This window comes from Micromys minutus (genome assembly GCF_963924665.1).
Source record: "Micromys minutus genome assembly, chromosome: 29".
Lineage (NCBI taxonomy): Eukaryota > Metazoa > Chordata > Mammalia > Rodentia > Muridae > Micromys > Micromys minutus.
Window position 1 is genome coordinate 30700668 of NC_137964.1, and position 13273 is coordinate 30713940.

The window sequence follows — 13273 nt, forward strand, 5'->3', positions numbered from 1 at the left end:
CCATGAGCCCTGAGCGAGCACCTGAGAGTTTAGACCTCTAACAGGCAGGCAGTTTAGACCCTTGACACATATCCAGCTTCCTCTGAGACAGAGTCACATGCAGGCCACCCTGGAGCTGAACCTGCAGTGTAGCCAAAGATCACTCTGAATTACTGATTCTTCTGTGTCTACCTCCCAAGGACAGGTGTGCACCGCCATGCAGGGATTACAGGTGTGCATGTCTACGTTGGAAGTATAGGTGTGCACCGCCATGCTGGGGTTCTAGCAATGTTGGTAACAAAACGGAGGACTTCCTGCATGCTAGACAAGCCCTCTGCTGTCCCAGCCTGCAGCTTCTTTTGTTTCCAGTGTCCAGCTATCCTCAAGCTTCTCTCTGTGCCAGCTCTGACCACACAAATCCAGGTGCTAGAAACCACGGGAGTTCCGGATTTTGGAATTTTTTCTCACACACAGTGACACATACAAATGCACTCTAAGGTTTGTAATAATGTGGGTGAATATTACACTTGTGTCCTGCAGTGATTTAAACAGAAGAAAAGGCTGCAAGGGGGAGTGTGCAGTGTAACTCAGCTCCCAACCTAAGTTCAAATACTGCCTCTGCTACTCAGCAGTGATGTGGTCCCTCCCTGGAACACCAGAAACTGGTGGAGTACTGCAGCCCCTAGGCCAAATGTGGCCCATGTGTCTGCTCCCCTCCCCCATCATTTCTGACTGCTTCTGCAGAGGTGAGCTGGCTAGTATGACAGACACCCTGTAGGTCACACGGCTTCTTACATTTATAATCTGTCCCCTTACAGAAAAACTCTTAAGTGCCAACTCTTGTCTTGAGCAGTAGCTCATCTAAATGGCCTGCCTTCAGTGAGCCTACAGTTTGTTCAGGTAAACCGAGGGACTCACAGCAGGTACTGAAAGGGTTACACTTGACTCATGGCCTGAGGCCAGTGATGGACATCTGGGACAGCCATACTCAGACTCACCTGTCCCAAAAGACAGGACACTGCTCTCCTCTTGGCTCACACTCCTTACCCTGCGTCTGCCATCTTATATAACAGGATCACTGGACCCTTGCTGCAGAGCCAACCAAAGGGACAGGAGCCAGGCTGGGGTGTGGCTGGGTTGGTACAGTGCTTGTGGGACAAGCATGAAGCCCTGGTCCCATCTAAACAGGGTGCGGTAATGAACACCTGTATCCCAGTTCTTGGGAGGTATGGAGGCAGGAGGATCACAAGTTCAAAGTTATTTTTGTCCACATAGTGACTTCTAGGCAAGTCTGGGCTTCAAGAGACTGCGTCTCAAAACAAACCAAAAACTAAGACAGGAATCTGACTGGGTACCATCCCCATCGCCTTGAGTATGCCTCTCCCTAACTCTGATCTGACTCGTCCTCTACTTATGTTACCACACTCAGGTCTCTGACCGGCTTGGTGAGATGAGCTGGTGAGACCTCACCTCCCAGTGTGGCTTGTCACCACTAATCACCTCTTCTCTTGCAATTCCTTGCCCATAGCCTTGACTTCAAGACACTGCTTACTCCCCCCCACCCCCATGTTTCTCTCCCCACCCTTCTTCTTTTCCAAGGAGGCCCTGTGAGACAGCTTCACCATGAACTGTCTCCCAGACCAGGAGCTCAACATGACCACTACAAACTCGCCCTTCCTGCTTCCACTGCCTTTTAAATACACCATCATGGCCCTGGCATCTGCCATTAAGCTCAACTCAGAGACGTGGATCCTTCCTCATCACCTTGGCCCTGTCACCCAGCAGGCTCCCCGGACCATTGTCTGTCTCTCAAACATGGCCACGCCTCCCTTCAGCCCAGCACCAGTACTGTGATCTCCCATTCTCCTCATGTCTTGAAGGGATGGTCCCCAAATAGCAACATGATGCTAGGTCCCCTGTGCCTTAGTGACAGTGTACTATGCTGAGGCTAAAGCCTATAGAGCTGACTGTGACCTGGCTCCTGTGTCGCCCTCCTGTCTTATTCCCGGGCAAGATCCTCCCTAGCTCTCCACATTCCGGACAGAACAGATGCCTACAGTTCTTCAGATGGGCAATTGTTCCCCACTCCTGCTGCGGTGGAGAGGCTGCTCCTGTCCCTCCAGACCAGGCTAGCCCTTCTAGATCCACAGCTGCCTCCTGTCTGCTCCATCCCATGTGCGGCAGCCCCCTTGATGTTGCGTCCATTATCCCAAGAGGACCAGGTCAGGGAGGGAAGGTATATCTGATTTATCATGGTATCCCAGCATACCTGAGGCACACTGCAGACACTCATACATAAGGCAAAAATGAGTGCAGCAGCCATCCTCAGCTCAGGAGCATGTCTAAGCCTCTTCCTGTTGGCAAAAGCCTCTTTTAACTGCCCCCTCTGCTTACTACATGTCTGTCCAGTTGCTAAGTGTCCATCTGTCTGCCTCTGCTGATGAGGATGGGAAACAGAGTCCCACGTGCAGTTTCTTCTTGTTTCATGAGCACTCTACCTTTGAGACAGGGTCTCCTGTAGCCCAGGCTAGCCTTGAACTTACTATGTGGTTGAGAATGACCTTAAACTTCTGATCCCCAGGCTCTGGGTTCACAGGTGGGTGCCACCATGCTGGTTTATGTAGAGGGTCCAACCCATGCCTCATGAATGCTAGGCAAGCACACTACACACTTGGCTAGAGCCCCAGCCCTTTGAAGTGGAAGAGCATCTAGTCCTAGCAACGTACTGGCTGAAGCCACTGTCCAAAGCGAGGAGGTCACCGAGGTTTGCTGCTCTCGTAGTTCCTGCACATTTGAACCCTCCCATGGGAGCCGTTGCCCGGGCATCTGCGACTTGCTCTCTCTGCTTCCCTCCTGATCTCCGGGCTCTTATCCTCTTTGATCTTCATCCACTTAGCCTTCAAACATGGATGGCTCCTAGAGCCTGTCCCCAGCACTCTTCTCAAACCCCACCTCCTGTCCCTGGTAGACTTCACTCCCTCTTACTTTACAGCTGCCCCAACAAGACAGGACCTTTTGTCTTTAGTCCTGGTGTCCCTACTGACATGCAGATTTCAGTATCTGCACCTCTCCACACAGACACCTAAGGGGCTCAGATGCCATGCTATTCAATGATTGTGCCGGGTGTCTGAACTCACCCTTCTTTCTTCAACCCTCCTGGCCTCCTGTCAACCGCTCAGTTCTCTCTGCTGCCCCGACTAAGTGGCCCTCAAATCCTGCCCACTCTCACCACGGCATTCCCACCTCCCTCTTGTGATGTGTTGGAACGCAGGACTCACGGCAACTGCACACCACACGACTGAGCCTTCTCATTATGGAATGCCAACTCACCTCCTGCTGGGGGCTCTGGCCCCCATCCCCACGTTATTTCCGGCTGCGGTCATTTGTTCTCAGACTGTTTAGGGCCTCTGCATTTTTGTACACTATAATCTCAGGTGGGACCAATGCTTCTGTTTAGTAGACCATTGGCCCATAGCTGTGTAATGACATCATTCAATCACTTGGCAGACCCCTTTCCTAACCTACCAACATCCTTGGTATCCTAGGACGCCTAAAATACAGTGGAGAACCAGGAGGAGCTAGCCTGGGAATCAGACAGGAGGGGTGCATAGGGCTTCCAGTCCCCCTTTCTTCTTCCCTTTCCTCCCCTCCTTCCCTTCTGCTCCCCTCTCCTCCTTCCCTTCCTCTTTTCTTCTACCCTCTCCTCCCTTTCTTCCTCTCCTCCCATGCCTCCACCTGTACAGTTTTGGGGTCCTCCTTCGAGTGGCCTACCGATGAACTCTGCCCCAGGCTTTGTTTTGCCAGACTGGGTCTCACTAGGAACCCATGCTGTTGTAATTCCCTTGCCTCAGTCTATGGAGTGCTGGGATCATGGGTGGGCACCATGGCTCCCAGTCCAATCCTCCTCTTTGGATTTTGGGCTGAGCCCCCCCCCCCCCGCTCTGAGCCCTGGGATATACTCTCTCCTCATCTGGACCTTGAAGGCTTCCTTTTAAGTCACTAGATGTCCCCAGGCCAGCTTCTCTGTCCCCCCCTTGTCCTTCCAAGGCCCCGAGTACCCCAAGAACTAAGTACTTAGTGTCCTCAGCTACTACCCCTCAATGATATGACTTCCCAGGTTCCCTGACACAGCATCAGAGACCCCATCTAGCTCTGCTGCCTCTGGGTCCAGCGCAGTGCTGCATGTGGAGGCTTGGCCAGAGTTATTGAGCAAATATGTCTGTCTGTCTGCCTTCCTGCCTGCCTGCCTGTCTCTCTCTCTGTGGCCTCACTTGGCCATGAGCTCGGAGGCAGCAGGCCGTGCCTGACATTGGTTGGGTGGTGGTCAGTAAACCTCTGATGAATAGTCGTGGGCACATACATGAGATATCCATCCCATCTCCCCCTCCCTGCTTGCCTCCCCCCCCCCCCCCCCCCCCGCTGGACTGGCACGGCTCCTTCAGCTCCAAGTTACGAGATGTGTTCCAGCGAGTATCCACATGGGCTTGGCTGAACTCCGCGTTGTCACCTTCCTCTGTTCCTCGGGCAGGAAAAGAAGCCAACAATACATCCCAAACCAATATATCCCAGAAGGTGCGTGGGAGTGAAGGCTGGATCTTGGGTTCTCTTGAACTCCCCACGCTTGCGCAGCCGGCAGCAAACCCGCCCACTTACCGCTTGAGACGCCATCATTTCGTTTATACTCTGTTCATACTGCTCGGCCAAGATGGCCAGCTTCCTCGTCTGCTCGTCCTTCAGTGTCTTTAAGATTGCTTTGTGCTCATTCTTTGGAGTGACTTCCAACTGGTGATTTTTGAGTGCTTTGTACTGTTTGGTCTGTACTTTGCAAGTGTCCTGAAACTGTTTTTTAATTTGCATTTCCATGGCCTGGCAGAATTTAAAAAAAGGGGGGGGGGGTGACAGAGAGAAGGAGAGGAGTGAGTCAGTGCGCACGAAGTCTTCCAGTTCTACGACACAGTCAAGCACAGGACTCGCATGTGACAGCCGTCATCCCAGAAGGGACAGGAATGGTGCAGGCTGGGGGTAACTCTTTGTGTGAAAATGGACGGTGTGGTTTCGAACTGACAAACAGCTTTAGGAAGAAAATGGATTCTAACGTGGAGTGACGCCTTGTAGGCAGACCGTGGAGTACCGTGAAGCTTGTTAGCAGGAGGACAATGACTTCCCTGCTCCCCCCAGGCTTTAGTGACGCCTACTGTTTGCCATCGTTTCCTTTTCTCTGGGCACGTGTGCACACCGCTGTACGCATATCCCCTCCCCCACTGCCCTGGCTCACAGTGTCTCCCTAAGGCACGACACAGACAGAGGGGAGCGTGGGGCAGTGCCTCACTTCCAGCTCCTTCCCTCAGACACTGAAAGAGGAAGTGACATCATGTTTGCACTCTGGCAGGTAGGAGGGATACACGGAGGGCACAGGCCACTCGGCTGTCACCTGTCGCTTGCTGAACACTCAGGGCTTCTAGCAGCAGAGATTATGTATGTGCCCAGGGTTTGCCTGGTAGAGACATGGGCAGTGTGACTGACTGTGGCCCACATCTGTGCCCACACTGACATTGACCTGTCTTCCTGACACACCTTAGTGGCCGAGGACACAGAACTTGCCACCCAGCACAAGATTTACCTGGAGGCTGCAAGGGTCAAAGGTTCCCCCCACCTCCAACCCCATTTCCCCCAGTGCAGCCAGGAGAGCCAGTCCGGATGCCCAGGCCCGGGACAGATGTCATGAGTGAGCTACACCCGGACCCTACTAACTGAAGGTGGTGCTGTGGGTGGGGTGGCATCCTGAAAGTGGCTGTTTCTGTAAGTTTTCTCACTTACTGGGGCTAGGACCATGGACAGTTCTTTGTTTACTTTCTCAGGAATGCCGTGTATATGCACACAGAGGTGGCCATGGTAGAGATGTCACGTGTGTGTGTGTGTGTGTGTGCGTGTGTGTGTGTGTGTGTGTGTGTGTGTGTGTGTGTGTGTGTGTGACACAGGGTCTCACTGTACCCCTCTGGCTGGCATGAAACTCACTATGTAGACCAGGCTGGCCTCGAGCACACCTGTCTATATGTGCATGCTATGAGACCCAGCCCAACTGTTTTTTGTTTTGTTTTAAAACTTAAGTTCTTGAACAAAGGTTCTCACTCTCCCTAACGCTGCAACCCTTTAATACAGCTCCTCATGTTGTGGTGACACCCAACCGGGAAATTATTTTCATTGCGATCTACAATTTTGCTACAGCTACAAATCGCAATCTGTGTTTTCTGACGGTCAGTTGTTCAAGCATCTCCTGAGCTCTCCTTGCTTATTTCTGTTCTTTTAGTTTCTGTTTTATATACATGGGTGTTCTGCCTGCATGCATGCCTACATACCACATGTGTGCCTGGTGCCCTTGGAGGCCAGGAGCGGGCATCGGATTGCCTGGGACTGGAGTTACAGATGGTTGTGAGCTGCCGTGTGGGTGCTGGGAATCAAACCCAGGTTCCCTGGAAGATGAGCATCTCTATCCCCACCTTGCTGCCTTCAAGGAGGGTGGGTGACCGGTGGCTCAGGTGGGCTGAGAACCCTGCAGCTTAGCGGGGTTCAGAGCTGGCAGGAGTCCTGGACTCCACACCTGGAGAGTCTGATACAGTGCGGCAGGACACAATGTTGAGTGTGGGGACACTTGGCCCCTCCTACCCGTGTGAGGACGCCCGCTTCGTGCGTGTGGGGTGCTTGGTGAGGCACTGACTTCTCACCTTTAAGTTTTTCGGCTGTTGCCGAAGCTCCATGACGTGCTTCCGGTGCAGCTCCCGCTCCCGCCTCTTATTGTACTCCAGCTGGTTCTCCAGCTCCGTCTGGTGCTGTAACCGGATCAGATCCATGCGGAGCTTCTGCAGCGTGTGCAGCTGTCTGTACTCGAGCTCTCGGGTGGATTCATCATGCCGGATCAGCATGGCGTGCTCCATTTCCTTCTGCGTCCTCTTTTTATTTAGTTCCTGCATCCAGGAGCAGACGAGGGATGTGGAGAGATGAGCGGAGGGCAAAGGGAGGGACGCATAGCGCAGGGAGGATGGGTCTTAACTCTGCCCCGCCCATCACCTCTTGGTGTTTGCAGCATGACTTAATGAGATCGGAGGGCAAGTCCCAGGAGCTCCTCTGCCTGAGATGAGATTACCACTCACGTGGAAACTTTCCAGCACTCACAACTGTGATATCTGGGAAACAGGAGTCACCAAACCCAGGTTTTCCTGCCTGTAGAGGAGCTGTGGGTATGGTTAAGCTAGGGGTGCCTGAGCCGGCCACCCGTTAAAATCGGGGAAGAGCACATACTCTCAAATTCTGATAATTGTATGGAATCCCTAATTTCAATCTGGAAACCTTCTCCAGGTGACTCTGCCATGTGACCGGTGTGGGGAGCTAGACTAAAGACCTAGAAGGTCTGCACTGCCTTCAGCTTTCTGTTTTCTTTTTTTCCCCTGTGGCAATGGGGATTGAACCCTGGGCCTAGCGCATGCCAGGCACGTGCTCTACCACTCAGTGGCGTCCTCCGACCTCTCAATACTTCTGTTCATGCCCTATCCATGCCCACCCCCGTTCCCCATTTCCTTTCTTGGACAATAGGGAATCCAGGAAAACAAAAGGTTGCATAAAACATTTTTACCCACTGACCTGAGACTATTTTCACCTCTTCAAACTGGGGATTGAACCCTGGGCCCTGGCCTTGTTGGTCCCCTGAAATATACCCCCAGCCCCCTGAGGATATTTCCTAAATGCACTAGTTGCTAAGAGCTAATCTATGAGCCCCTGATTCATGCCAATGTTTGCTAAACTGTGGCTGCTACCCTGGACGTGGGGACACTCTAAGGGCCGTGCAAGGTTGTTAAAAGGCGCTGGGCTCACAGCTGAGTGCATTCAAGGTGGGCAGATGGCCTAAGCTGGGCCAATTGATCTAGTTTCTCTCCTTGGGATTTGAAGCTGAGACTCAGGGCCAGTTGTCTCTGTGGTGGCCGGAGTGACAGTTCACACAGGAACTATGGGGTGGTCACCTGCTGCTATGAGGGAAGAGGCTTAGAAAAAGCTAGATTTCAGAGGGAGAGAGGAGAGGGAAGAGAGAAGGGGAGGGGGGAAGGAAGGAGAGGAAGGGAGAAAGAAGAGAGGAGAAAGGGAGAAAGGAGAAAGAGGGAGAGATAGGAAAGAGAGAGAAGAGAGAGAAGGGGGAAGAAGGGCATAGGGAAGGAGGGAGAGAGGGAGGGAGGGAGGGAGAGAGAAGAAGAGAGGAGAGAGGGATTCAGCAAGTATTTTGTATCCAAGTCTTGGCTGCTTTTCAGCCAATCTCTATGTCCAGCTGAATTAACTACTATTGAGGTTTTTTTTTTCTTCCTGAGACAGAGTCTCACTAGGCAGCCTAGGCTGGCCTGGAACTTGCATCCTAGACCAGGCTGGCCTCAAACTCACAGAAATCTGCCTGCTTCTGCCTCCTGAGTGCTGTCGGCTGATTTGGATTGTTGCTGGCCCTATTCTGTATTTCTACAGTAGCACTCCTGGTTTGGACTACGACAGCCCAAATACATTCCAGCTTACATGGGAGCAAGACAGTCTTACCCAACACAGGGAAACGGGTTCTGCGTAGATGTGAAAGAGAGAAAGCAGGGCTGGGTAGGGTGTGTGCTGCAGAGACAGTCAGGGTAGGAAAAGCTTGAAGCTGGACTTGGCAGGAGAACACCCAGATGCCCCGCCTCTCTCGGCATCCGTGAGGGGAGGAGGAGATATGAGGTGTTTGCATTCACAGGAACATCATAATAGGTGGTTAGAAGTTATTTGTTTGATCACCTGCTCTGTGGGAAGGGCTACTGACTCAGGGACCACTGACTGAGCTTTGAAAGAGAAGCTGGGGCTGGAGACGTGGCTCAGTGGTCCATATATAAACAAATATAATAGGCAGTTTTAGGCATCTTATGTGTACTGGTCCTTCACCCATAGCTTCTGGCACTGTCATGGAGCGTTCATTTATTCACTCAGCAAGCATCATTGTGCATGTGTCGTGTGTGTGTGTGTGTGTGTGTGTGTGTGTGTGTGTGTGTGTGTGTGTGGTACTGGCAGAGGCACAAGGGATGGAGCTGGAAAATGCAGGAGGAGCTTCAGAGTAAGCATAGTTTAATAGTTTCGGTTCCTGAAGAGTTCTGCCAGGGTCTCTTTCTCCAGCTCCCCAGCCTTTTTCTCCATTGTTGTACGTTTGCTCTTTACAAGGGCTACCAAATGTTTTCGTTTTTCCTTTTTTTAAAAAAAAAGGTTTTGTTATTTTATGGATATGAGTACACTGTAGCTGTCCTCAGACACACCAGAAGAGTACTGGATCCCATTACAGATGGTTGTGAGCCACCATGTGGTTGCTGGGATTTGAACCCAGGTCCTTTGGAAGAGCAGTCAGTGCTCTTAGATATCAAGCCATCTCTCCAGCCCCAACTAAATGTCTTTTTTCAAAGCTCAGTGAGTGGCTTCTGGGTGACACCACAGGAAAGTGGCCTCTCTCACGGAGGAGGTGATCAATCAACAAAGACCTTAGAGTGTGCAGAGCAAAGCTCTCTGCAGGTCCCTCTTCCATGGTCACCGTGTCATGAGCCCCAGAGCTGACTAACTCCAAGAGCCCAACTTGAGCTCAGAGGCTAAAAATATCAAAGACAGCAAGCAAGTACTTCCAGTGTGATCACTGGCTTCTTTTCTTGGAAGGAGTGGGTCTAGGTGCTGAGGAACACCTGCAGAGGATGCTCTGGGTGCCAAGAGCACCTGTGTTGTACGTTCTGGGCACTGAGGGAAACCTGCATTGGGATGCTCCGGGTTTTGAGTTATTTACACTGAGCTTCCCAGTGGCTGCTGACTGGTACTAACGCTTGGTTATCTGAGTACTGCTCTGGTGAGAAGCAGTTTGGTTCTTCTGGTGACTTGATGCTCATGGCTTTGGCAAGCAAGGCCCCTAATACACACTTAAGATTCTTTGGACATGGGGCTGCAGAGATGGCTCAGTGGTTAAGAGCACTGGCTGCTCTTCCAGAGGTCCTGAGTTCAATTCCCAGGAACCACATGGTGGCTCACAACCATCTGTAATGAGATCTAATGCCCTCTTCTGGTGTGTCTGAAAGACAGCTACAGTGTGCTCATATATAATAACTAAATAAATAAATCTTTTTTAAAAAAAAGTTTCTTTAGGCATAAAGGCAAGGTCCTGCCACCCAGCACAAGCAATGCTCATAAGGACAAAATGACAGACCCTCCCCCAGAATTGCTTCTGAACATAACAGTATGCTACTGTTCTTCAATACTCAGAAGCAGAGAGATGACAAGGAATATCTTAGACTTGGTTTTTACACATGATTTAGAAAGTGTATATGACACCAGGACACAGTTTTGGGTTGCGAGTTCTAGGCTGCTCCCTTTATGATGATGCCTGTGTCTGAGCTGAGGTCTACGGTGGCCAGCTGCTTGCAGCAGCTCAGGCCACAGGGAACCCTCTCACCAGCACACGGACATGCAATGCACTGTTGCTCTATTTGGGAGTCTTGTTGTGCTGCCCGGGCTGGTTTCTAACTCCCGCACTCTAGTGATCTGCCTGCTTCAGCCTTACCCTTCTGGATGGTGGGGACTTCAGGTCTGCCCTGCGATTCCCACTTCTCAAGGAAAAGAGTCATCATTTTATATAGCTCACCTAGTTCTAACGGTATCCCTGTAAGGTGCCAACCTCACAGAAAACATTATTTAGTTATTTATGAGACAGTCCTGGAACTCTCTATGTAGATTAGGCTGGGCTTGAACTCACAGAGATCTGCTTGCCTCTGCCAACCCGAGGGTCCCCTGTACAGACTTTCTTAGGTAACTGTGAGGCGCTGGGGAACTGAAGGTCTCAGATCACACACAACTTCTGTGAAGTAGAATGGAAGCTGAAACTCTGGTTTTCAGGTTTGCAACACTTTGGTGAAAAGATGTCCGTGTGAAGTGTGTGGTCCTGTATTCTATTTTTCCAGTCTGTTTTAGAATGTTCTAGACACTGATGACGCATTATAGGTTAGAGCCATGAATGTCTGTGGCTTGTGTAAAATCAGCAAAATGAGCCGACCCGGAGTTGATGGCACTGGTGACCCTGCCTGCCAGTGCACTAGGGCTCCACATGCACTGGGGTAGGCAGGAGGGGGAGGCAGCTCCTTTTCTGCCTGGCGGGGGCTCTCTCACTAAGCGTTTCCCTTGCTTGGTCTCTTCTCTCTACATGGTTTCTCCACACATTTGTTGTCCCTCCCAGAACGAACCTTACTAGCTCTTCTCTCCTCTACTTCCTTGTGTCTCTGACACATCAATACAACAGCTCTACTGTGTGTCTGTCTGTCTGTCTGTCACCGGAGGTGCAGCAGAGGGCCCTGCACTATCACAGGATCTGAACACCTCCTCCCTTCCTAGGAGCCATTTTCATCCCCTGGGGTAAGTTGGGACCTCACTAAAGACCCACATTCTAATCAACCCTGTATCACTCCAAGCCAGGCACCTTTATCTCTCCCTCTATCTCTCTGGTCTACTGATTGTTGCATCATTGTCCTGGCCAGAAATGTCTACCAGTTACCAGTTTGTCCTTCCCGGATCTTAAAAAAACACAAACACAGAGAGGGCCTGGCTGGTCTAGAATGGTCGGTGGTCAGCAATGTTCAGTTTGCTTTGCTCTTTCTTCTAATTCGAACTCCACCAAGAGCATAGATGTGATGTCAACACACAGGAGGCTGAGGCAGGAGATTGACAGTTCAGGTCAGCTGGCCCATGGGAGAACTTGTCTCAGAAAACAAAACCAAACCACACAGGTTTTTTTGCTGTTGTTGTTTGTTGTTTTGTTTTGAGACACTTGCCCCGGTTGCTCTTCTGTTAGTGGTGCCTGAGGTGGGTGCTTCCCTCTTGCATGTAAACACTGGGTTTTAAGATCCATCGTTTTTTTTTTTTTTTTTTTTTTTTTTTTTAACCAATGCCTCAGTGGCATGTCTTTTCAGGTTATTAAAGCCTTTCTGACAGACTGACACACCTTCTGTATCCTCCATCTCTGTGTGCGAGGGCATCATTCCCTTCTCATTCCCAAACTGGCAGACTAGCAGTTATTACTACAACTGATGATGATGATGATATGGATATCACAGTCGGTGTGTGAGGTGTGTGTGCACGCACCCACACATGCACATGTGTGCAGAAGCCGGACGTTGACCATACACGTCAACTTCCTCAATCTCTGTCCACTTTCTATTTTCAGACAGGGTCTCTCTGAACCTGGAGCTCCCTGGTTAGCCTAGACTGAAGGGAGCTCCAAGCATTCTCCTGCCTCCACCTCCCCACTGCAGGGATAACAGATCACACTGGCAGCTCTGGAGTTTTACTTCAGTTCTGGGATCTGTGTGACAAGCATTCCGCTGACTGAGCGACCCTCCTAGCTCCAGCATCTTTATTCTGGAGATGTGGGCTTGTTGTATAGTTCGGGTCAAGCCTCTAGATCTTGATCAGTCTCGTGATCAAAAATCACTCTGACTCCTGTTTGGAATCCCCATGGGGACTGGCAGGAATTAGCAGTAGCTGACTTTAGGAATGCCCCTTCCACATAACTTCCCTTTTTGGTGCTCTAACTCCTCTGGGCCAGAACTCACCAAGGAAGACTGCCTGTTTCCCTCCCTGTTCTTTGCCTCTCACTGGGGTAGCCTGGTCTCACACTGATGCTTTAGCTCCTCAGAGCAGAGTTAGCATTTGCTAGGTCACTCCCTGCCCAGAAGCCTTAGATGGCTCGTACAGCCTCCGGGGTCCAGTCTGAGGGTCTCACTGTAAACTCAGCTCCCATCTTCTCAGGCTGCTTTCCCCACACCCAGCTCTCTGGTTGTCCTTGGTTTCTCCTCCAAGCCCCTTCTCAGCTCCGCGCTTACATTAGTTGTATGCCTGTCACTGCCACTCAGGCAGGAGACTGACATTAGTCGGTTCCGTCTGTCAGGTGCTGCTCGGTGGCCCTGGTGTCTGCCACGGACAGAGCCTGAGCAACCCTGATGGCTCGCGGAGCAACACACCGCCATCTAAGTGTTTCCTGTGGAGTCACGGAGCAAGCAGGCCGGAAGCGGAAGTTGTCTTCTCTGCTCTAGCCACGCGCTACCTTTCGTGGTGGCACACGCGTGCACCTCTGTTTCAATACAGCTTCCCATCTATTTGAGGCTGAGCCTCAGGCTGCAAATGGCACTCTTATTGGAGTTAACTTCCTTCTCTGACACGTTTTACACATGATTCTGGCGCTGTGCTAGTGGCTAAGGACACAGGGATGGCGAAGACAGAC

General features: G+C 51.3%; 1 protein-coding gene across 2 annotated transcripts in view; it reads right to left on the minus strand.

Moving 5' to 3' along the window:
• The window catches only part of TAOK3 (TAO kinase 3), a 71901-nt gene that overhangs the window by 3810 nt on the left and 54818 nt on the right, over positions 1-13273 (minus strand). For both annotated transcript variants that reach the window (XM_080941355.1, XM_080941354.1), the window contains 2 exons: positions 6702-6941; positions 4633-4845 (listed from right to left, as the gene is read on the minus strand). In XM_080941355.1, the coding sequence (XP_080797481.1) occupies positions 4633-4845; positions 6702-6941 (453 nt within the window). The remainder of the gene's footprint in view (positions 1-4632; positions 4846-6701; positions 6942-13273) is intronic.